We start from the raw sequence: 24,111 nt of genomic DNA, 5'->3' as shown, positions 1-24,111 counted from the left end.
GTGGGGATGTTTTTCAGCGGCAGGGACTGGGAGACTAATCAGGATCGAGGGAAAGATTAACAGAGCAAAGTACAGAGAGATCCTTGATGAAAACCTGTTCCAGAGCGCTCCGGACAACGGCCAAGACAAAGTAGGAATGGCTTCGGGACAAGTCTCTGAATGTCCTTGAGTGGCCCAGCCAGAGCCCGGACTTGAACCGATCAAACATCTCTTGAGAGACCTGAAAATAGCTGTGCATCAACGCTCCCCATCCAACCTGACAGAGCTTGAGAGGATCTGCAGGGAAGAATACTTTTGTAAATGTAATATATCCGTTTTTATATTTAATACATGTATTAAATGTATTAAAAATAGTTTTTACTTCGTCAGTATGGGGTACTGTGTGTAGATTGAGGGCATTGTTTTTTGACATCTGTTTTAGAATAAGGCTATAACGTAGCAAAATGTGGAAAAAGTAAAGGGGTCTGAATACTTTCCGAATGCACTGCTGACCTAGTGTTGTTCGTATGAGAGAGCCTGCAGTAAACACTGACAATGGGCCTGTCTGCCTGTGGTGTTGTGAAGTGTTGCGTTTCCCCTCTGAGGTCACTGAAGCTAAATGGGTTTGGGGGTGCTGGATTAAGAGGCGTCTGTGGTGGAGGGAAGGACAGGATCCGGGGAGGGGGGGATTACATGGAGGCTACGCAGGGGATAATGGAGTGTATGAGAGTGTGTCTTTGTTTCTGTGTCCTCCTCTGTGCTTTGCCAATGCAGCACTGTGACAAAGGTCAAGGTGGGCCTATAAACTGATGTTGAAAGAAAATATACTAAATAAAGTCCCATAAATTACAAATATAATACCAAATCTCGTTTAGGGGAGATACCATCAACCACTGCAGTCCTGTCTAAATCTGCCTACTTAGACATGTTGATTTACCCCAGAAGTCTAGCAGCATAGTTGAAGGCTTTCAGTTCCTGTAGATGCCAGTGGGTTGCTTTGCTTTAGTCTCCCAGTAGGCCTAGTTCTGTGATGAGATGCATGTGATGACATATATTATCTGAAATAGTCCCACAGAATTATACCTACGGAGGAGCGGCTTCTATGGATGAACTTTGAATGTCTTTGAACTTCAGAGTTGGCTTAATGTTGGACCAGGGAAGCTAGCTAGCTGACAAGCTTGTGTGTGCAGTGCAGCACCAGAATTTTAAACACGTCTTACCTTTTTGTATTTAATAAATCCAATGTGAAATGTGATAACTATAGTATGCCTAACTAGCATTGAAAAAGTGAATCCGTTCTTCTCAAATTAAAAATCTCACTCCCTATCTTCTGAATCAGGCGTGTAACGTCAGTAGGCTACAGCTATGCTTCACTGTGGGAAATCCAGTGGATTTCACATCATGATGACACTAGTGTTTTCATAGAATATCATTTATTATCATTGAATAAATGTAATGTGCATAGGGTGAATCTGACTGTGCTGATGATGACATAGTGGCCATGCTTAGCACTACTGAATGAGCCCATTGTATTAATATGATACATGGATGGATGGTACTGTTTGTGTTTAGCCTTATTCAATGAGTACTGTGTATTACAGAGCACATATGACTGTAGTGTGGTGGTGATGATACTGACATGAATGGACAGTCATTGTAATGGAGACCAGAGTCTGTATGTCTGTGTTTGTGATGAGTCCAGTTGCTCTGGCACCTTTCATGGGGTGATTAGGTGTAGCAGAGCATGCTGTGGGACACACTAATTTACAGGGCTAGTCTGTCTTAAAATGTAACCCTCTGCATCTCAGGGGTCCCCTCCAGTGTAAAGGCCTTATGGGATCATCATTCCAAAGCAGCATTCTCTGAAAACACACACACACACACACACACACAGTTTAGCAAACTATCACGTGGCTCTTGAGCTCATCGCTCATCTTTTGGTTACTAATCCCCCATCTCTCTCTCGCTCTCTCTCTGTTTTCAATGGGACATACACAGTGGGGTCTTTGTTCTCTGCCTGCCTGCCAGTGTAGTGTGTACTCTCTCACCCAGCAGCGTCCGTCTCAGGGGAAGGTCCTGTTATTGTGCTCCTCCCCCCAACCTCTCCTCCCCTCTCTCCAGACCAGGTCTCCATGGCAACGGGTGTCTGGCGTCTGACAACATTTATCTTGTTATTGAGCATCCATCTGAATGACCCTTAGGGTGGGCTATATACCACAGAGACTACTGCCACACACACACACACACACACACATCAGTCCTCCTGCTGCTGCTGCCTGACACACAATGCAGTGGGCAGCCAACAGAGACACAGCTCAAAGGACCAGCAGTGCTGTGGAGAGACTAACACACCACTGAAGCTGTCATACTGTAGGGAAGCTCCTCTGTGCTGTATGCAGAGCACAACACTGCTGCTTATAGACGAGGCTGTAGTTGAGAGAGAAGAGGGCCGGAGTGGAGTATACTAGTGTAGTCCCATGTTGGAGGTGATGGCGCAAGAGTTGTGGCTGTGAAATATCAGACAGTGTTTAAATGTTCGCTCTGAATGTTGCAAATCCACACAATAACAACTCACTCTGTCTGTCTCTCGTTCCCTGTTGTATAACTTCTTTTTTTTTCTTTTTTGTTGTCTTTTTTGGAATGTTTATTATTTGTTGTTTAACACTGCCTCTCTCTTTCTATCTTCCTCTCCATCGCTCTCCCTCCATCTAGATCTGCGTGGTGTAGCAGGGCAGGCCAAGCCCCTGAATCCTCAGCGCTCCCTCCCTGGGACGCCCGTCACTCACACACTCAAACACTTCCCCATCAACCTGCGTACATCCATGGACGGAAAGTACAAGGAGATCGCCGAGGTGAGAGCACAGGGACACAGTGTTGTCAACAGTGGTGTAAAGTACTTCAGTAAAAATACTTTGAAGTACTACTTAAGTATTTTTTTGGGGTGTCTGTACTTTAGTATTTATATTTTTGACAACATTTACTAAACTACATTCCTAAAGAAAATTATGTACTTTTTACTCCATACATTTTCCCTGACACCCAAAAGTATAAGTATGAATGCTTAGCAGGACAGGAAAATGGTGCAATTCACACACTTATCAAGAGAACATCCCTGGTCGTCCCTACTGGCTCTGATCTGGCAGACTCACTAAACACATGCTTCGTTCATAAATTATGTCTGAGTGTTGGAGTGTGCCGCTGGCTATCCGTGATTTAAAAAAACAAGAAAATGGTGCTGTCTGGTTTGAATTTGAAGTTATTTATACTTTTACTATTACATTTCCTTTTGATACTTAAGTATATTTAAAACCGAATACTTTTTGAATTTTACTCAAGTAGGGTTTTACTGGGTGACATTCAGTTTTACTTGAGTCATTTTCTATTAAGGTATCTTTACTTTTACTAAAGTATGACAATTGGGTACTTTTTCCACCACTGTCAAGCACTTTCCAAGTGTGTGTGTGCGTGTGTGTGTGCGTGCGTGTGTGTGTGCCTGTGTGTGACTGCGTGTGACTGCATGTGTTGGATGTGTGTGTGTGTGTGTGTGTGTTTGCGTGCGACTGCATGTGTTGGATGTTTGTGTGGGTGTTAAATGTTCATGTTGTTTATGTAAGTTTGTGTATTGTAATGTTAAGTAAACTCTTCCTGTGTGTGTAATGTGTGTGTGTTCTAATGTTTATTTGACTCTCTGTGTATCTCTCAGGAGCTGTTCACTCGTAGCCTGACGGAGAGTGAGATGCGCACCGCTCCTTATGAGTTCCCTGAGGACAGCCCCATCGAGCAGCTGGAGGAGAGACGCCAACGCCTGGAGAGGCAGATCAGCCAGGACATCAAGTAGGGACACACACACGCAGCAGACGTGCACACTCACACTCACATACACACCAACACAACTGCCCCGTACACACCCAAACACCCCCTATACCCACAGGCACACAAGCACCCTCAACAGCTTCCAGCATGTCGCTTTTAAGCAGGCCAGCTAACTAATATAAGCAAACAGCTAATGGAGTCAGTCAGTAGCATTCACATCCTGGTGTTCCAGCCTGTTCCACCCACAGGAGAGGAAGGGGGAGGGGGTTCTGTCTGGGTTGATGGGGTTTGATGGCCTGTTCCACTGAGCCAATCTTAGGGGGGATCTGACACCCTAAGGAATCCTTGCTCCACTCACCGCAGCAGGGTCATGTGACCAATCAAGGTATACTGTCTGTACCACTGCTAACTGATCATGTTTCTCTGTTTGTCCCATTTCATCTGATCACCGTTCACACCCTGATCCCCTTTGTGTGTGTCATGTGCGTTACTGTTGTTCTCTTGTGTGTTTTGTTTGTGTAACTGTATTTGCATCCTCTCTGTCTGTCTTTCTGTGCTTGTATGTTTAAATGTGTGCCCCCCCCCCCCCTTTCTTTGTGCTTTGTCTCACCTGTACCCCCCTGCCCTCTGACCTCGCCTTGCCGCCATGCGCTCCGCACCACGCCAGGCTTGAGCCAGAGATCCTGCTCCGCATCAAACAGGAGTTCATGAAAATTGACAGCTCTGCCGACCTAGAGTGAGTGAGCTGTACTTTCAGTCTCTCTCTCTATCTTTTGCCTTTTCCTAACAATCTTGTGAATGCATAAAGTCAAGTTTTTACCTGTATATACAGTGGGGGGGGGGGGGGAGTATTTGATCCCCTGCTGATTTTGTACGTTTGCCCACTTACAAAGAAATGATCAGTCTATAATTTTAATGGTAGGTTTATTTGAACAGTGAGAGACAGAATAACAACAAAAAAATCCTGAAAAACGCATGTCAAAAATTTTATAAAATGATTTGCATTTTATTGGGGGAAATAAGTATTTGACCCCTCTGCAAAACATGACTTAGTACTTGGTGGCACCAGGTTTGCACACATCTCAGGAGGGATTTTGTCCCACTCCTCTTTGCAGATCTTCTCCAAGTCATTAAAGTTTCGAGGCTGACGTTTGGCAACTCGAACCTTCAGCTCCCTCCATAGATTTTTTTCTATGGGATTAAGGTCTGGAGACTGGCTAGGCCACTCCAGGACCTTAATGTGCTTCTTCTTGAGCCACTCCTTTGTTGCCTTGGCCATGTGTTTTGGGCCATTGTCATCATGGAATACCCATCCACGACCCATTTTCAATGCCCTGGCTGAGGGAAGGATGTTCTCACCCAAGATTAGACGGTACATGGCCTCGTCCATCGTCCCTTTGATGCGGTGATGTTTTCCTGTCCCCTTAGCAGAAAAACACCCCCAAAGCATAATGTTTCCACCTCCATGTTTGACGGTGGAGATGGTGTTCTTGGGGTCATAGGCAGCATTCCTCCTCCTCCAAACACGGCGAGTTGAGTTGATGCCAAAGAGTTCCATTTTGGTCTCATCGGACCACAACACTTTCACCAGTTGTCCTCTGAATCATTCAGATGTTCATTGGCAAACTTCAGACGGGCATGTATATGTATTCTTGAGCAGGGGGACCTTGCGGGCACTGCAGGATTTCAGTCCTTCACGGCATAGTGTGTTACCAATTGTTTTCTTGGTGACTATGGTCCCAGCTGCCTTGAGATCATTGACAAGATCCCCCCCGTTTAGTTCTGGGCTGATTCCTCACCGTTCTCATGATCATTGCAACCCCACGAGGTGAGATCTTGCATGGAGCCCCAGGCCGAGGGAGATTGACAGTTCTTTTGTGTTTCTTCCATTTGCGAATAATCGCACCAAATGTTGTCACCTTCTCACCAAGCTGCTTGGCGATGGCCTTGTAGCCCATTCCAGCCTTGTGTAGGTCTACAATCTTGTCCCTGACATCCTTGGAGAGCCCTTTGGTCTTGGCCATGGTGGAGAGTTTGGAATCTGATTGATTGATTGCTTCTGTGGACAGGTGTCTTTTTTACAGGTAACAAGCTGCGGTTAGGAGCACTCCCTTTAAGAGTGTGCTCCTAATCTCAGCTCGTTACCTGTATAAAAGACACCTGGGAGACAGAAATCTTTCTGATTGAGAGGGGGTCAAATACTTATTTCCCTCATCAAAATGCAAATCAATTTATAACATTTTTGACATGCATTTTTCTGGATATTTTTGTTGTTATTCTGTCTCTCACTGTTCAAATAAACCTACCATAAAAATTATAGTCTGATCCTTTCTTTATCAATGGGCAAACGTACAAAATCGGCAGGGGATCAAATACTTTTTTCCCCCACTGTATGTACAGTCCTTGGGGCTCATTTGCTGAAGAGTTTAATTTTAAATGTTTTTGTTATATATGACTTGCCTAGTTAAATAAAGGTTAAATAAATTGAGAATGTTCCACTCCAACAGCAAGATATGACTTCCCTGTGTGCTGCCCCCTACTGGTGATGTATAGTCATCACAGGTGATGTTAAGTCATTTTATTTAACTAGGCAAGTCAGTTTAGAACACATTTTTATTTACAATGACGGCCTACCCCAGACAAGGCTGTGCCAATTGTTTGCCGCCCTATGGGACTCCCAATAAAGGCTGAATGTGACGCAGCCTGGATTCGAACCAGGTACTGTAGCAACACATCTTGCACTGAGATGCAGTGTCATAGACCACTGCACCACTTGGGAACCCCTCTGAGGTGCAGGGCTGTTATTCAGTCCAAAAAGATGATGAAACAACTTATTTCTTCAATAACATCTCAGTAGTCTATTACACTTTAATAAAGTACTGCGAATGACTTTATAAGGTAATCTTTCAAAATTCTATTGAGTGATGCCGCGGAAAACAATTGGTGAATTAGCCGCCTCCTGTAAGGCTATAGCTGTATAGCAGACGTAGCCTATCTGACAAGGATGTCGGTGTTGTAGCATGCCGCCAGCATATCTCCTCCTCTCTCTCTCTGGTGATAGGCCAAAGGTTCTCTTCCTTTATACAGTACCATTCAAAAGTTTGGACACAGCTACTCATTCAAGGGTTTTTCTTTATTTTACTATTTTCTACGTTGTTGAATAATAGTGAAGACATCAAAACTATGAAGTATCACATATGGAATCATGTTGTAACCTAAAAAAGTGTTAAATATATTTTAGATTTTAGATTCTTCAAAGTAGCCACCCTTTGCCTTGATGACAGCTTTGCGCACTATTGGCATTCTTTCAACCAGCTTCATGAGGAATACTTTTCCAACAGTCTTGGAGTTCCCACATATGCTGAGCACTTGTTGGCTGCTTTTCCTTCACTCTGCGGTCTAACTCATCCCAAACCATCTCAGGTTGAGGTTGGGTGATTGTGGAGGTCAGGTCATCTGATGCAGCACTCCATCACTCTCCTTCTTGGTCAAATAGCCCTGGAGGTGTGTTGGATCATTGGGGTGGCAGGTAACCTAGTGGTTAGAGCGTTGGACTAGTAACCGCAAGATTGAATCGCCAAGCTGACATGGTTCAAATCTGTCGTTCTGCCCCTGAACAAGGCAGTTAACCCACTGTCATTGAAAATAAGAATTTGTTCTTAACTGACTTGCCTAGTTAAATAAAGGTAAAAAAAATAATAAAATGTGTCCTGTTGAAAAACAAATGATAGTCCCACTAATTGCAAACCAGATGGGATGGTGTATTGCTGCAGAATGCTGTGGTAGCCATGCTGGTTAAGTGTGCCTTGAATTCTAAATATATCACAGACAGTGTCACCAGTCACCTTCTTCTCCTCCATGCTTCACTGTGGGAACCACACATGCAGGAATCATCTGTTCACCTACTCTGTGTCTCACAAAGACACAGCGGTTGGAACCAAAAATAAAACATTTGGACTCAAGGACAGATTTTCACCGGTCTAATGTCCATTGCTTGTGTTTCTTGGCCCAAGCAAGTCTCGTCTTCTTGTTGGTGTCCTTTTGTAGTGGTTTCTTTGCAGCATTTCGACCATGAAGTCCTGATTCATGCAGTCTCCTCTGAACAGTTAATGTTGAGATGTGTCTGTTACTTGAACTCTTTGAAGCATTTATTTGGGCTGCAATCTGAGGGGCAGTTAATTCTGATGAACTTATCCTCTGCAGCAGAGGTAACTCAGAGGGATCTTCCTTTCCTATGGCGGTCCTCGTGATGGTTTTTGCGACTGCACTTGAAGAAACTTTCAAAGTTCTTCACATTTTCCAGATTGACTGACCTTCATGTCTTAAAGTAATGATGGACTGTCGTTTCTCTTTGGTTATTTGAGCTGTTCTTGCCATAATATCGACTAGGTCTTTTACCAAATAGGGCTATCTTCTGTATACCAACCCAACCTTGACACAACACAATTGGCTCAAACGCATTTAGAAGGAAAGAAATTCCATAAAATAACTATTAGCAAGGCACACCTGTTAATTGAAATGCATTCCAGGTGACTACCTCGTGATGCTGGTTGAGAGAATGCCAAGAGTGTGCAAAGCTGTCATCAAGGCAAAGGGTGGCTACTTTGAAGAATCTCAAATGTAAAATATGTTTTGATTTGTTTAACACTTTTTTGATTCCATTTGTGTTATTTCATAGTTTTGATGTCTTCACTATTATTCTACAATTATTCTCTAACCCGGAAGATTTTTTGAGATCCCGCTATGCCCGCCGACGAACCATCAAACAGGTAAAGCGTCAATACAGGACTAAGATTGAATTGTACTACACCGGCTCCCAACGCTCATCGGATGTGGCAGAGCTTACAAACTAGTACAGACTACAAAGGGAAGCACAGCCGCGAGCTCCCCAGTGACACGAGCCTACCAGATGAGCTAAATTACTTCTATGCTCGCTTCGAGGCAAGTAACACTGAAGCATGCATGAGAGCATCAGCTGTTCTGGACGACTGTGTGATCATGCTCTCCTTAGCCGATGTGAGTAAGACCTTTAAACAGGTCAACATGGATTACCAGGACGTGTAGTCCGAGCATGCGCTGACGAACTGGCAAGTGTCTCACTGACATTTTTAACCTGTCCATATCTGAGTCTGTGATACCAACATATTTCAAGCAGACCACCATAGTCCCTGTGCCCAAGAACACTAAGGTAACCTGCCTAAATGACTACCGACCCGTAACACTCTGTAGCCATGAAGTGCTTTGAAAGGCTGGTCATGGCTCACATCAACACCATTATCCAAGAAACCGAAGACCCACTCCAATATGCATACCGCCCCAACAGATCCACAGATGATGCCATCTCTATTGCACTCAACACTGCCCTTTCCACCTGGACAAAAGGAACACCTATGTGAGAATGCTATTCGTTGACTGCAGCTCAGCGTTCAACACCATAGTGCCCTCAAAGCTCATCAATAAGCTAAGGACCTTAGGACTAAACACTTCCCTCTGCAACTGGATCCTGGACTTCCTGACGGGCCGCCCCCCAGGTGGTAAGGGTAGGTAACAACACATCCGCCACGGTGATCCTCAACACGGGGGCACCTCGGGTGCGTGCTCAGTCCCCTCCTGTACTCCCTGTTCACTCATGACTGCATGGCCAGGCACGACTCTAACACCATCATCAAGTTTGCCGATGACACAACAGTGGTAGGCCTGATCACTAACAACAGTGAGACAGCCTATACGGAGGAGGTCAGAGACCTGGCCGTGTGGTGCCAGGACAACAACCTCTCCCTCTATGTGATCAAGACAAAGGAGATGATTGTGGACTACAGGGAAAGGACGGCCAAGCACGCCCCCATTCTCATCGACGGGGCTGCAGTGGAGCAGGTTGAGAGCTTCAAGTTCCTTGGCATCCACATCACCAACAAACTATCATGGTCCAAACACGCTAAGACAGTAGTGAAGAGGGCACGACAAAGCCTATTCCCCCTCAGGAGACTGAAAAGATTTGGCATGGGTCCTCAGATCCTCAAAAGGTTATCCTGCTTCACCATCGAGAGTATCCTGACTGGTTGCATCACTGCCAGGTATGGCAACTGCTTGGCCACTTCAGAGGGTAGTGCGTACATCACTGGGGCAAAGCTTCCTGCCATCCAGGACCTCTATACCGTGCTGTGTCAGAGGAAGGCCCTAAAAATTGTCAAATACTCCAGCAACCCTAGTCATGGACTGTTCTCTCTGCTACCGCACAGCAAGCAGTACCGGAGTGCCAAGTCTAGGTCCAAGAGCCTTCTTAACAGGGCTACCCAGACTCCTCTTTTACGCTGCTGCTACTCTCTGTTTATTATCTATGCATAGTCACTTTAACTCTGCCTACATATGTACATATTACCTCAATTACCTCGACTAACCGGTGCCCTCGCACATTGACTCTGTGCCTCCTGTATATAGCCTCGCTATTGTTATTTTACTGCTGCTGTTTAGTTTTTTGTTAGTTTTATTTTCAATTTTTTACTTCTTTTTTTTTTTCTTAAAACTTCTTAAAGCATTGTTGGTTAAGGGCTTGTAAGTAAGCATTTCACTGTAAGGTCTACTACACCTGTTGTACTTGGCGCATGTGACACATTTGATTTGATTTGACAATGTAGAAAATATTTTTAAAAAAAAGAAAACTCTTTAATGAGTAAGTGAGTCCAAACCTTTCACTGGTACTCTATGTATATTTGTTATATTAATACCATGCAGTGGCCACCTAACCCTGTAGGTCTATGCATGCAATGCCCTAATGCAGTTAGTGCTCAAATCTCTGACAGCTGAACTGTGGGGAGGACAATTATTGTTTTCGGAAATTAAAAACCAATTGGCTATAAAGTGTTGCATATGCTACACATGGAAACACAAGGAATAGTGTTTTTGTAATTTGTTATAGGCTGTTTTTAAGGAATGTAAATGTGTCTCATTTGGCCAATTTCCCTCGTGTATTGATGGCGCTGGCTGCGTGGGTGGACTCACTAATGTGTTACGCACCCAATGCATATGGATGACCAGTACATTTCTCAAATGTCAGATAAATAAAAATATTTCCTCTTACTTGTCCACCGCCTGATTTTCCTAATGGAAATCCTGCACCACGGTTCCGCTACATCGGTACAGCCCTGGTCTTTTAATGTTCATCTTAAACATCTTCAAAACAAATCTTAGACATGCCTTGGTATTCATGACCGAAAGAATCCTTCCGTCTAACTGCAAATATGCAACAGCTGAGGCGCAATTCACAGAGAGACAAAAAGACAGTGAGACTAGAGGTCGACCGATTATGATTTTTCAACGCCGATACCGATTATTGGAGGACCCCCCAAAAAAAAGCCGGTACCGATTTAATCGGCCGATTTTTATATATATATATATATTTGTAATAATGACAATTACAACAATACTGAATGAACAATGAACACTTTTTTATTTTAACTTAATATAATACATCAATAAAATCTATTTAGTCTCAAATAAATAATGAAACGTTCAATTTGGTTTAAATAATGCAAAAACAAAGTGTTGTAGAAGAAAGTAAAAGTGCAATATGTGCCATGTAAAATAGTTAACGTTTAAGTTCCTTTCTCAGAACATGAGAACATATGAAAGCTGGTGGTTCCTTTTAACATGAGTCTTCAATATTCCCAGGTAAGATGTTTTAGGTTGGTTATTATAGGACTATTTCTCTCTATACCATTTGTATTTCATATACCTTTGACTATTGGATGTTCTAATAGGTACTTTAGTATTGCCAGCCTAATCTCGGGAGTTGATAGGCTTGAAGTCATAAACAGCGCAATGCATTGCGAAGAGCTGCTAGCAAACGCAGTACAGTGCTGTTTGAATGAATGCTTACAAGCCTGCTGCTGCCTACCACCGCTCAGTCAGACTGCTCTATCAAATCATATAATTAATTATAATATAATAACACACAGAAATACGAGCCTTAGGTCATTAACATGGTCAAATCCGAAAACAAAACGTTTATTCTTTCAGTGAAATACGGAACCATTCCGTATTTTATCTAACGGGTGGCATCCATAAGTCTAAATATTGCTGTTACATTGCACAACCTTCAATGTTATGTCATAATTACGTAAAATTCTGGCAAATGAGTTCGCAACGAGCCAGGCGGCCCAAACTGTTGCATATATCCTGACTCTGCGTGCAATGAACGCAAGAGAAGTGACACAATTTCCCTAGTTTAGTATTGCCTGCTAACATGAATTTCTTTTAACTAAGTATGCAGGTTTAAAAAAATATACTTCTGTGTACTGATTTTAAGAAAGGCATTGATTGTTTATGGTTAGGTACATTCGTGCAACTATTGTGGTTTTTTTCCGCAAATGCGCTTTTCTTAAATCATCCCCCGTTTTGCGAAGTTGGCTGTCTTTGTTAGGAAGAAATAGTCTTCACAGTTCGCAACGAGCCAGGCGGCCCAAACTGCTGCACATACCCTGACTCTGTTGCACAGAACGCAAGAGGAGTGACACAATTTCCCTAGTTAAAAGAAATTCATGTAAGCAGGTAATATTAACTAAATATACAGGTTTAAAATATATATACTTGTGTATTGATTTTAAGAAAGGCATTGATGTTTATGGTTAGGTACACATTGGTGCAACGACAGTGCTTTTTTCGCGAATGCGCTTGTTAAATCACCCGTTTGGCAATGTAGGCTGTGATTCAATGATAAATTAACAGGCACCGCATCGATTTTTTGCAACGCAGGACAAGCTAGATTAACTAGTAATATCATCAACCATGTGTAGTTAACTAGTGATTATGTTATGATTGATTGTTTTTTATAAGATACGTTTAATGCTAGCTAGCACCTTACCATGGCTCCTTGCTGCACTCGCATAACAGGTAGTCAGCCTGCCACGCAGTCTCCTCGTGGAGTGCAATGTAATCGGCCATGATCGGTGTCCAAAAATGTCGATTACCGATTGTTATGAAAACTTGAAATCGGCCCTAATTAATCGGCCAGTCCGATTAATCGGTCGAGCTCTAAGTGAGGCATATGTCCAGCTAAACCTGCCAATAAAGTATTGATTCATATATTTTTATAGGTGCTTTGCAAAACTATTTACATGAGATTTCTATTTCCCTTTTCTCCACGTCATACCTCAACCCCATGCTCTCTCCTATCCTAATCTTTTCTTTACTCCCTCTCTCTCCCTGTAGGTTTATGAATGAGCTGGGAGGTGTGGACAGGACGGATGATGGCTGGATGAAGGAGAGAGTATTACCGATGGAGCGAGAGTACCAGCGTGTCTCAATATCAGGGGAGGAGAAGTGTGGGGTGAGAGCCGCTGACTAAACAACTTGATAGAATAAATCCAGTCACAGTTCATCCTGATCAGTGTTTTATCATTGCAAGTACAAGTTGGTTGGTCTCTCAGTGTGCCACATGCTTACTATGGAAAGTAAACCAATTCAGTCAACAAGTCCATTGAAGTGGGTTTGGTAGTGCTTGGACTTATTTATTTAGACAGTTGGATATACAGAGGAAGCAGTTCAGAAATGAGAGCCTGGACCGGGTAGTGAACCCCGGTGGACAGCGTGCGGTCTAGAGTTGTGAAATTGTTACCCACTCAGCCACACTCTTGATGGTGCCTGTGGATGCCTAATCACTATAGACTATGCCTGACTTGTACCGTTCTGCCGTGACCAGGTGCCCTTCACAGACCTGGTGGATGCAGCTAAGTGTGTGGTGAAGGCCCTGTTCATCAGGGAGAAGTACATCGCTCTGTCCATTCAGAACTTCTGTAAGACCACTGCCCACGAGCTGGGAGAGCTGGGAGAGAAACCCCTGGACCTACGCATCTATGAGGAGATCCCTGAGACCCCCGTTGATGCAGGTATGACATACGCACACACCTGACACGTTGGGTATGACACAAACTGAGACACACAGGGCATAGCTGTAGCGTTTCTCCCCCCATCTTCTTTAGCAATTGAGTTACTTTGTGAAATTGTGAATGGAAATTAAGTAGTGATGTATAAAAGTATGGTGAACTTTTCTCCCTTCCCCGCTGTCTCCCACAGATGCTCCAGTCCACCCCCCTGTCTCAGAGACTCACCCCTATGAAAACCAGGACACCAAGAACATGCCTGCAGACACAGGGTACAGCTGTAAGATGGTGGATGGGGTCATGCATGTCTACACCAAGAAGAGCCCCATGGAGAAGTGGGTTTGTGTTTGAGTCTGCTTGTTTTCAGTTTTTGGTGTGAAGTGTGTGATGGGCTAGTCTGCTTCTACGTGTGTGTAAGAGAGAGTGTGTAACAGAAATTCTCCATACTCATTTCCCATTTCCAGGAGTACAGAGTTGGACCTTCCTTACCCAGACCTGAAGGAGTACATCGCTGACATGAATGTCATGATGGCTCTCATCATTAACGGACCAGTGTGAGTGTTACTGGTTACTGGCCTTACAGTTAACATTAGTCACATCTGTTGTCTCATTAGTACTCTGTGTGTGTGTGTGTGTGTGTGTGTGTGTGTGTGTGTGTGTGTGTGTGTGTGTGTGTGTGTGTGTGTGTGTGTGTGTGTGTGTGTGTGTGTGTGTGTGTGTGTGTGTGTGTGTGTGTGTAGAAAGTCGTTCTGCTACCGCCGGCTGCAATACCTGAGCTCTAAGTTCCAGATGCACATCCTGCTGAACGAGATGAAGGAGCTGGCAGCCCAGAAGAAGGTTCCTCACCGCGACTTCTACAACATCCGCAAGGTGACACACAACAACACTGACACAACAACCGTTCACAACACTACAGCATCCAACAGCTTCTTGATCTACAACATCTCTATAGAACCTGCAAAGTGTTCGATATCAGTTACACTCCACATTGTTGGAGGGAAATATATTTGTAAGTAGTCTGCCACTTTTTCCTTGGTGTAGTGACCAATGTATTGACTATGTGACCAATGAAGATACACCACTGCTAACTAACTCAGGCTTTTTGTTTTGTCTTTCTGGCATCCATCCTCAACATCTCATTGTTATTGACCCTGTCTCTCCCTCTGCCCCCAGGTGGACACCCACATCCATGCCTCGTCTTGTATGAACCAGAAGCACCTGCTGCGCTTTATCAAGCGGGCCATGAAGAAGTACCCTGGGGAGATAGTCCACATGGAGCACGGGCGGGGACAGACCCTCATGGAGGTGTTTGAGAGCATGAACCTGACCGCCTTTGACCTGAGTGTGGACACACTGGACATGCACGCGGTGAGGAGCAGGGGGAGAGGGGAGGGGAAAGACAATTGTTAGAGAAGGGAGGGGAAAGACAATTGTTAGAGAGGGAGGGGTAGGAGAATTGTTTAAAGAGGGAGGGGTAGGAGAATTGTTTAAAGAGGGAGGGGTAGGAGAATTGTTTAAAGAGGGAGGGGTAGGAGAATTGTTTAAAGAGGGAGGGGTAGGAGAATTGTTTAAAGAGGGAGGGGTAGGAGAATTGGGGGAAGAAGAGTGGTACCGTAAGTGTCACCTGTCTGTTCTCAGGACCGCAACACGTTCCATCGCTTCGACAAGTTCAATGCCAAATACAACCCCATCGGAGAATCCATCCTGAGAGAGATCTTCATCAAGACAGACAACCACATCGAGGGCAAATACTTTGGCCACATGATCAAGGTCTGAAACCATCCCATGCTACCTTAAACAGCCATACAAACAGTGGTGTTTATGTGTTAGTTCACCCCACATAGTTATGCACATTGATATTAAGAGAAAATGTGGCCTTGAAGTCTTAATTCACAGACATTAATACAATGATATTGATGTCTCTATTGCATTGTTGTTGTTGATGTTCCATCAGGAGGTGATGGCTGACCTAGAAGAGAGTAAGTACCAGAATGTGGAGCTGCGTCTGTCCATCTACGGCCGCTCCCGGGACGAGTGGGACAAGCTGGCCCAGTGGGCCGTCAAACACCAAGTCTACTCTGACAACGTGCGCTGGCTCATCCAAGTGCCCCGCCTTTTGTGAGTAGTACCTCTACCTACTACAGCATCAACAAAGCAGTTATACACATCTACCTTTTATCAGCTTGTCTTGGACGTAAACCTCTCCTTGTATTTTTGACAAGTATTATCTTTGAATGAATACTATGAATGAATGTGAATGATAATAATATTCCATATTATTAACCCTCCTCTGTCTGCAGTGATGTGTACCGCACCAAGAAGCAGCTGGCTAACTTCCAGGAGATGATGGAGAACATCTTCATGCCTCTGTTTGAGGTCACCATTAACCCCCGCAGCCACCCTGAGCTGCACCTCTTCCTCCAGCACGTGAGTCACTCACACAGCACTACAGTCCACACAGTAGGATTCTCCCTTTCCCTACACCTAACATATCCAGACACTTAAGAGGGCCCCACCTCATTCATACACTCCAGGCACTGTTTTACCGTAACTTATTGTTGTATCACTGTATGTTGTCAGGTGGTGGGCTTTGACAGTGTGGATGACGAGTCCAAGCCGGAGCACCACATCTTCAACATGGACAGCCCCCTGCCAGCCGACTGGACAGAGGAGGACAACCCTCCCTACTCCTACTACCTCTACTACACCTACGCCAACATGGCCGTGCTCAACCACCTGCGCAGGTACCAGGCTGCTTAACGAACCTCAGCACAAAGACGACTCTAAAAAATAAATAAAGGCCCAGTGCAGTCAAAAACTAGATTTTCATGTGTTTTATATATACACTACCGTTCAAAAGTTTGGGATCACTAAGAAATGTCCTTGTTTTGTCAATTAAAATAACATCAAATTGATCAGAAATGCAGTGTAGACATTGTTAATGTTGTAAATGACTATTGTAGCTGGAAACGGCTGATTTTTTAAATGGAATGTCTACATAGGCGTACAGAGGCCCATTATCAGCAACCATCACTCCTGTGTTCCAATGGCACGTTGTGTTAGCTAATCCAAGTTTATCATTTTAAAAGGCTAATTGATCATTAGAAAACCCTTTTGCAATTATGTTAGCACAGCTGAAAACTGTTGTCCTCATTAAAGAAGCAATAAAACTGGCCTTTAGACTAGTTGCGTATCTGGAGTATGGTTGGGCCTGATTTCCTTATATGAACTGTAACTCAGTAAAATCATAACAATTGTTACATGTTGCATTTAGATTTTTGTTCAGTATATATACACGCTATGAGGTTGGAATAATACTGTACAATTGTGGAAATTATGATAATGCCCTTTTATTGTAAGAGCTGCTTGAAAAGGCCGCCTGAAATTTCAGCTTGTTTGGTGTGATGGAGTTTTGATCTGTCTGGTGACATCACCAGGCGGTAAATGAATTAATAGACCGATAAGAAACAGAGTTCCAAACCTCTCTGCCAATAACAATAACAGCTAGCTTTCGGTGTTCTTCTCCCCACTCCCAGACAGCCCTAGCAAAATTCTTGCTTGAGAAATTGCTCTTTGCTAAAAAGCTATTTTGGTTTCTTTTTTACCATGAAAATAATCACAGTGAGGTTCTTAATTGTTACCCAGAAATGATTTGATATTGAGGTAAAAACGGCTGCATTGGACCTTTAATAACATAAATGATGAATGAATCGCATGAAAACATTAAGGATTGTTTAGGAATATGCTTTATGAAGCTAATATGTGTTTGCTTGTGACATGCAGGAGGCGTGGCTTCCACACGTTTGTGCTGCGCCCTCACTGCGGGGAGGCGGGGCCTGTCCACCACCTGGTGTCGGGTTTCATGCTTTCAGAGAACATCTCCCACGGGCTGCTACTCAGGAAGGTCAGTCAGCACACACGTCGTCTCCCAAAGCGACGCCACACTACCATGGCAACAACACTACTGACAGATAGTAGAGTTCAGTTCATAGGTGACCTCTGAAGGTTTGATTGATTTATTAAATGATGTCTTGGTTTTGGGACTTTGCTCACCAGGTTACTTCAGCAAATTGAAGAGAATTCAGAACAATCAGACACTTTCCCCTTGAATATTGCAGTTGTGCATTTAACAAGATAGACTATATCATATGGCATCTCTTTCCTCCTCGTGTCCCCAGGCACCAGTGCTGCAGTACCTGTACTACCTGGCTCAGATTGGCATTGCCATGTCCCCCCTGAGCAACAACAGCCTGTTCCTCAGCTACCACCGCAACCCCCTGCCTGAGTATCTGTCCAGAGGCCTCATGGTCTCTCTGTCCACTGACGACCCCCTACAGTTCCACTTCACCAAGGTCATTGCACAGGGGAGCGCTGTCAAGACACACACACACCCATACACAAACACACACACACACACACACACACACACACACACACACACACACACAGAGGCAAAACCATTCGCACTACAACTGCAATGGTGAGTCAGTACAGTCAATCAGTACAATTCATTGAATGTTTCGTTGTTTTTTGTGTGTGTTTGTCCTCAGGAGCCCCTGATGGAGGAGTACAGCATCGCCACACAGGTGTGGAAGCTCAGCTCCTGTGACATGTGTGAGCTGGCCAGGAACAGCGTCCTTATGAGCGGCTTCTCCCACAAGGTATCTGCTTCCTCTCCTCTCATCCGCAGCCATTTTGTGCCAAGTGCTCTGCTCTGATGTTCTTTCTTGTCTCCAGGCAAAGAGCTACTGGCTTGGGCCAAAATACAGCAAAGAGGGCCCGGAGAGCAACGACATCCGTCGCACCAACGTCCCGGACATCCGCGTGGCATACCGCAGTGAGACCCTGCTGGAGGAGCTCAACCTCATCACCCACGCTGTGCGCACCAAGGAGCTGGACAACATCGACGAGGAGGACACCCTGTCCATGGCTCCCGTCGGGGCAGAAGGACGCTAAATCAACAACTCCTCTCTATTGCTCCCTGGATAGGTTTTATTTCATATTGGAGGAGATTTTCTGATCTTCGATCTATTCCTGGGTCACTTCCTCTGTCACATTTATCTCCTGACCCTCCATACATTCACACCCCAAATGATTTCCTTTGCTTTGTCATGTGACCCTGCATGGGAAGGAAGATCTCACAGTTTAGCCTGTGATTTAATGACATGTTTGTACCCATCACTGATATATAACACACACACACACACACTTATTGCACTGTTTTCCTGTCCTAAAAGCTGCTCATCTTCCATCACACAGTCATGCTGCTTTAACCTTAACATCTAGTGTAATATTAACACCTAGTGTAATATTAACGCCTAGTGTAATATTAACATCTAGTGTAATATTAACACCTAGTATAATATTAACTATTCACATCTAGTGTAATATTAACATCTAGTGTAATATTTTCATAATGGTTCTAACTTTTGAAATAGGAAAGCAGATGCAACTTAACAGCAATATTATGAGTGTATTATCCATGGGTCATCTTACCTCACTACACAATGCATAGGCTCCTGCTTGCTTTTTAGTTCAGAGCTGATTTAGATCACAGAGACTAGCTGAGAGGACTCCTTTAGTTCATCAATTCACTACATTGTTCCAACAACACCTGTTCCGCACTGATAGGAACAGTCGCATGTAACTTAGAGATGCATGGAAACCATGGTAACACTTTTCTAAAGTACGGACGTACTGAGTTTAAAAAACAAACAAAGGACCAAATCTGCGTGGTCTCGTGCACAATTCCAGTTTGTGTGTGCTGCTGGGTATCTGCTGGCTTTCATCTGTCTCTGGCTTCAGGAAGTTTCTAGTGCTTTATTAGCTAAAGGAGTCCTCTCAGCTAGTCTCCGTGATCTAAATCAGCTCTGAACTAAAAAGCAAGCAGGACATCCAGCAGAGACACTGCAGCAGCCCTCAGGACATGGAGCTGTGGGCCTGACTGTGGTCTACTGCAAACATTCCATTCCATTAACATTAAGATAGATGTTATTTTTAGCTGCAGAAGAAAAGAAAAATCACATTAGTTATAGAATATGCAGCCAAAAAGAGTAGATGAATACTATTCCAGTACAGATGCATGATGTGTACAGGGTATATATATATATCTAAAGGATATATCTGTCTGTGGTTGAGTGGATGCTGAGAGATGTGAATGATAGAGCCAATCAACCACAACTTATTTTCCAAGCACAAGTCAAGAAGAATGAATACACCATCGTCCAAGCCAGGGGGGCTCCCAGGGGGGCTCCCATGCCCCCCTACCATTACCTCAACAGTCACCATGTTCTTGGATATGGACCCTCCAAACCCCATTGTGTGTGTATGTCCCACTCCCACCCCTCACCCACCCCTTGGTCCTCTAAAGAGACCAGGACAGACCCCAGGGACTGGCCTCTGGACCCACTATGTTGGTCATTAGTTCATTGTATGCAGTGCCCTGTATGCTCCATACCAGACTTACCAGTGCCTTTTGATTTGAACTTTAGGCACTAGGTAGCCTGTCACAGTCTAAGCTGTTCTCATGCTCTACTGCAACGCCTCAGTCCTCATCACCAACAACAACCGCAGCATCTGTTCTCTTCATGCATTAGCATTTTTGCTGAACTAACATCAAGATGATGCCATTGGGACTGAAACCATGCTGCATGTTGAAGTACCTTCTCCCTTACCTACCCAGACCTTCCAGTGAAGTGGAAGAAGCCGTTTTACCAATGCTCTGCTTTGGCAGCATTTCCACCGTGCATCTTATGTTGTGCATGCCTGCATGGAGCCCTGCAACAGGAGTAACTGAGAAGCTGTTTAAAGTGAGATGTAACGTGAAAAAGCAACACATGAGAATCTAAGTAAGCTGAACGACTGTCATGTATGAAGTATGTGTGCAGTCAATGATTGTTGTTAGTTTGAGTTCTGCAAAACAAACTCATTCAGCTTGTCATCCCTATGGCAATGCGCAAACTGTGCAGGGACACGTTTGCGTGGTTGTCATCGGGAACAAATGAGCTCATCCCCACCACCATGGTTGTCATGGTCACCAAAACAAGTACACACCTATCCCCATTATCTTGCCCAAAGACAAAGAGCCTCTTCTATTCCCGATTCAAACTGTGGGCTTTCATCTTGGATATTATTATAACTGTTCTAATTGTGCACTCCTATTAGATGCCAAGACTGTTCCAGTGGATTAAGTGGGCCCTAGTTGTAAATGTTCACCATGCATTCCATATCATATCTACCAGGCCATTTTAAAAACTTAAGATCGAATTGTGATATATACAGTAAGGCCTAGATTCAAGCAGATCAAGTGTTAACTGGCGATAGCCGACACCCGCATAGCTGATGTTTTGGTTGTCGGGGGTGGAACTGCGTTGGAGCTGTCAAACCGGTGAGCAGCTGCTCTTTATCATTGTCACGAAGCCACACTCGTCCCACTCGCGTTAGAAGTTCAGAACGAGAAAGTGTAGTCTATATAGAAGTAATGACACACAAATAGAAAATTGTGAATGAAATAATGATTTCTATCAGCCTAATCAAGGTGTAGATTACATCTCACGTTCCAGTGTTCTAACTTATAAACAAGGCTACATGGGATTTCTCTTAATGCGACTCCGTGCAGCCAATGGCAATGTCCGCTTTAGCAATAATGCCAAGAGCCGCTTGTGGATTTTACAGCTCAAACGCAGCTCCGACACCGGTCAAACAACAGCTATGCGGATGTTGGCTAAAGCGGATCTGATTGAATAGACCCTAAATGTTTGAGAAACCAGATAATTTAGGAGAAATTGTATGCATGAATCTCAAACCTGGGAGGCTGATCTGTAGCTCCTCAACAGTGAGGTGTTTCACTGTGAAGGGGTGGCATGTGTTGGACATAGGGTGAGCCTCTGAGTTGAATTTAATATATAAAGTGTATTTTTTTAAAGGCTATAGAGATAAACAGTTTATATAAAGAGTATATCAATATTTAGATTGCAAACTTTGCTTCGTTGCTGTAGATCATTATAAACTGTGGTTATTAAAGCGGAAAGATTTATTTTGTTATCATAATTATTGACCTTGACAGAATTTTACAATTGGACTTTTATTCCTAAGTGACTTACATTTTACATATGGGTGGTCACAGGAATCAGACCCACTACCCTGCCCTTACAAGCCCCATTCTCTACCAACTGAGCTACAAAGAACCATGTATATTATTTTGTTATTTGATATTTTCATTGTTTGTTTTTCTGGTTAATTGTTGTGTTAGGACTTGAACTCGGTTTAATTTAGCATGTAGCTCTCTCTCAATCGAGTATCGAGTGAAGGTGATCAAGTTAACCAGGGTAATTTGGAAGGGTCTTCAGAAATGGTAGTACCGAGAGCCATATGGGGCGGCAGTGTAGCCTGGTGGTTAGAGTGTTGGACTAGTAACCAAAAGGTTGCAAGATCAAATCCCTGAGCTGACAAGGTACAAGTCTGTTGTTCTGCCCCTGAACAAGGCAGTTAACCCACTGTTCCTAGGCCGTTGTTGTAAATAAGAATTTGTTCTTAACTGACTTGCCTAGTTAAATAAAGGAAAAATAAATAGTGGGTATCCATCCCTGCCATTTAACTCAACCAGAGCTGCCTATGTAATCTGGCATTCCCAACAAAACACCCACTCAGACATTGTAATGCTTCCCACAAACATACGGCCATAGACTGGACTGCTGTTACTCTTTGATCCAAACAAGGCTTTTAAAACAGCAACAACCATTTGATTTGATTCTTTAAAATAGTATTTTTCAGGGAATTAGAGGATAATTTAAGGGTTTATGTCACCGTATGTGGAGTAGGATGTGTGTAATTGTTGATAAAGGATCAGTCATCCATTTTCAGGTCCAGGTATGGCTCACTTAGGGACTCAACGACACAGTTTCCAGTTCAGTTGACCTTACCTTTTCATTTCCATCCATCCATTTCAGATTGTCCATCAGAGTTCACATATCTGTTCTTTCAAACCTCACCATTTCCTGTCGTTGGTCTCAGTCTGTACAATCAGTTTAATTCCTTTGTTTGTTTGTAAAATACAATGCTAGGGAACCTATTGGTTGTACTGTAGCGTGCCATAACTCAGAGACCATACGTTGTATTCTCAAACTTCACTAAAGACAGACATATGTAATTCTGTCCCAATCGAAAGAGCACACAAAGTTCAACGCCGTTTTGAGTCCAAAATGCTGTTCTCTTGCAACGGGTTTCAGTAGTGCAAAGAGTCTTGGGTAATAGTAATAGACACTGTGTTGTCATCACAGAACACAAACCAGTTAATCAGTCAAATCATCACACTGGGAGTTTAGTTCTTTGTTCAATCGATTTTCTCATTGAAGAATTGCCTTGTATTCTTTTCGCTTCATAATGTTGAATTCAAACAATTCGATTTTTACTTGTGATTATTTTGTGCTCAATTCATGTTTTCTTTATTAGACATTTTCATGTTTTTACATGAAAGGTTCTCTGCATGTTTTTTATATTATTGACATGGTTTTCATTTGTCTTTTTAATTTGTTGGATTTAGGGCTCTGTTCAATCTGTATTGCTGAAGCGTTACAGATTGCTATCGCACAATGTAAAGGTAATTTCCGATTGAGCTGACATATGCAGTGTTTACTGTGAATGCAGTCTCCGCTAACGCAGGAACATTACCTTTACATTTCAATCACACTGTAACGCTGAACTTTTGCGACTTGGATTGAATAGAGCCCTTAGTGTAGTGTAGTCACTATCATGGCTTTAAATGAATGCCAATGTTTTACAGACTCTATGGTATAATGTCTGATGATTGAAATAAAGCATGTTTATTCATCTAATGTGTTGTCTGGTGTCATACATTCTTTTCTTTAAGGAGTCAGCTTATTGACTCATTTAGTCAACTAATATAGTTGATTTACAGTACCGGTCAAAAGTTTCGACACACCTACTCATTCAAGGGTTTTTCTTTATTTTTACTATGTTCTACATTGTAGAATAATAGTGAAGACATCAAAACGATGAAATAACACATGGAATCATGTAACAACCTAAAAAAGTGTTAAACAAATCAAAATATATTTTAGATTCTTCAAAGTAGCTACCCTTTGCCTTGATGACAGCTTTGCATACGGCATTGTCTCAACCGGCTTCAAGAGGAATGCTTTTCCAACAGTCTTGAAGGAGTTCCCACATATGCTGAGCACTTGTTGGCTGCTTATCCTTCACTCTGCGGTCCAACTCATCCCAAACCATCTCAATTGGGTTGAGGTCGGGTGATTGTGGAGGCCAAGTTATCTAATGCAACATTCCATCACTATCCTTGGTCAAATAGCCCTTACACAGCCTGGAGGTGTGTTTGGTCATTGTCCTGTTGAAAAACAAATGATAGTCCCACTAAGCGCAAACCAGATGGGAGGGTGTATCACTGCAGAATGCTGTGGTAGCC

At 43.5% G+C, this 24,111-nt stretch overlaps 1 protein-coding gene across 7 annotated transcripts in view; it reads left to right on the top strand.

Annotated features, from left to right (window-relative positions):
- The window catches only part of LOC106565671 (AMP deaminase 2), a 78,293-nt gene extending 54,790 nt beyond the window's left edge, over positions 1-23,503 (top strand). For 6 of the 7 annotated variants that reach the window (XM_014133025.3, XM_014133029.3, XM_014133028.3 and 3 more), the window contains exons 2-18: positions 2,692-2,831; positions 3,683-3,813; positions 4,460-4,528; positions 13,000-13,117; positions 13,490-13,676; positions 13,864-14,005; positions 14,135-14,224; positions 14,411-14,540; positions 14,844-15,038; positions 15,309-15,440; positions 15,625-15,788; positions 15,971-16,097; positions 16,251-16,414; positions 17,454-17,574; positions 17,849-18,022; positions 18,221-18,331; positions 18,408-23,503. In XM_014133025.3, the coding sequence (XP_013988500.1) occupies positions 2,692-2,831; positions 3,683-3,813; positions 4,460-4,528; positions 13,000-13,117; positions 13,490-13,676; positions 13,864-14,005; positions 14,135-14,224; positions 14,411-14,540; positions 14,844-15,038; positions 15,309-15,440; positions 15,625-15,788; positions 15,971-16,097; positions 16,251-16,414; positions 17,454-17,574; positions 17,849-18,022; positions 18,221-18,331; positions 18,408-18,626 (2,414 nt within the window). In that variant the 3' untranslated portion in view covers positions 18,627-23,503. The remainder of the gene's footprint in view (positions 1-2,691; positions 2,832-3,682; positions 3,814-4,459; positions 4,529-12,999; positions 13,118-13,489; positions 13,677-13,863; positions 14,006-14,134; positions 14,225-14,410; positions 14,541-14,843; positions 15,039-15,308; positions 15,441-15,624; positions 15,789-15,970; positions 16,098-16,250; positions 16,415-17,453; positions 17,575-17,848; positions 18,023-18,220; positions 18,332-18,407) is intronic. The other variant, XM_014133024.3, reaches the window with a different exon arrangement.
- The last annotated feature ends 608 nt before the right edge of the window (positions 23,504-24,111 follow it).

The sequence above is a fragment of the Salmo salar genome, chromosome 12, assembly GCF_965601325.2.
Source record: "Salmo salar chromosome 12, fSalSal1, whole genome shotgun sequence".
NCBI classification, from domain to species: domain Eukaryota; kingdom Metazoa; phylum Chordata; class Actinopteri; order Salmoniformes; family Salmonidae; genus Salmo; species Salmo salar.
The sequence above is the reverse complement of the archived record's forward strand: the minus strand, read 5'-3'. Positions and strand labels throughout refer to the sequence as shown.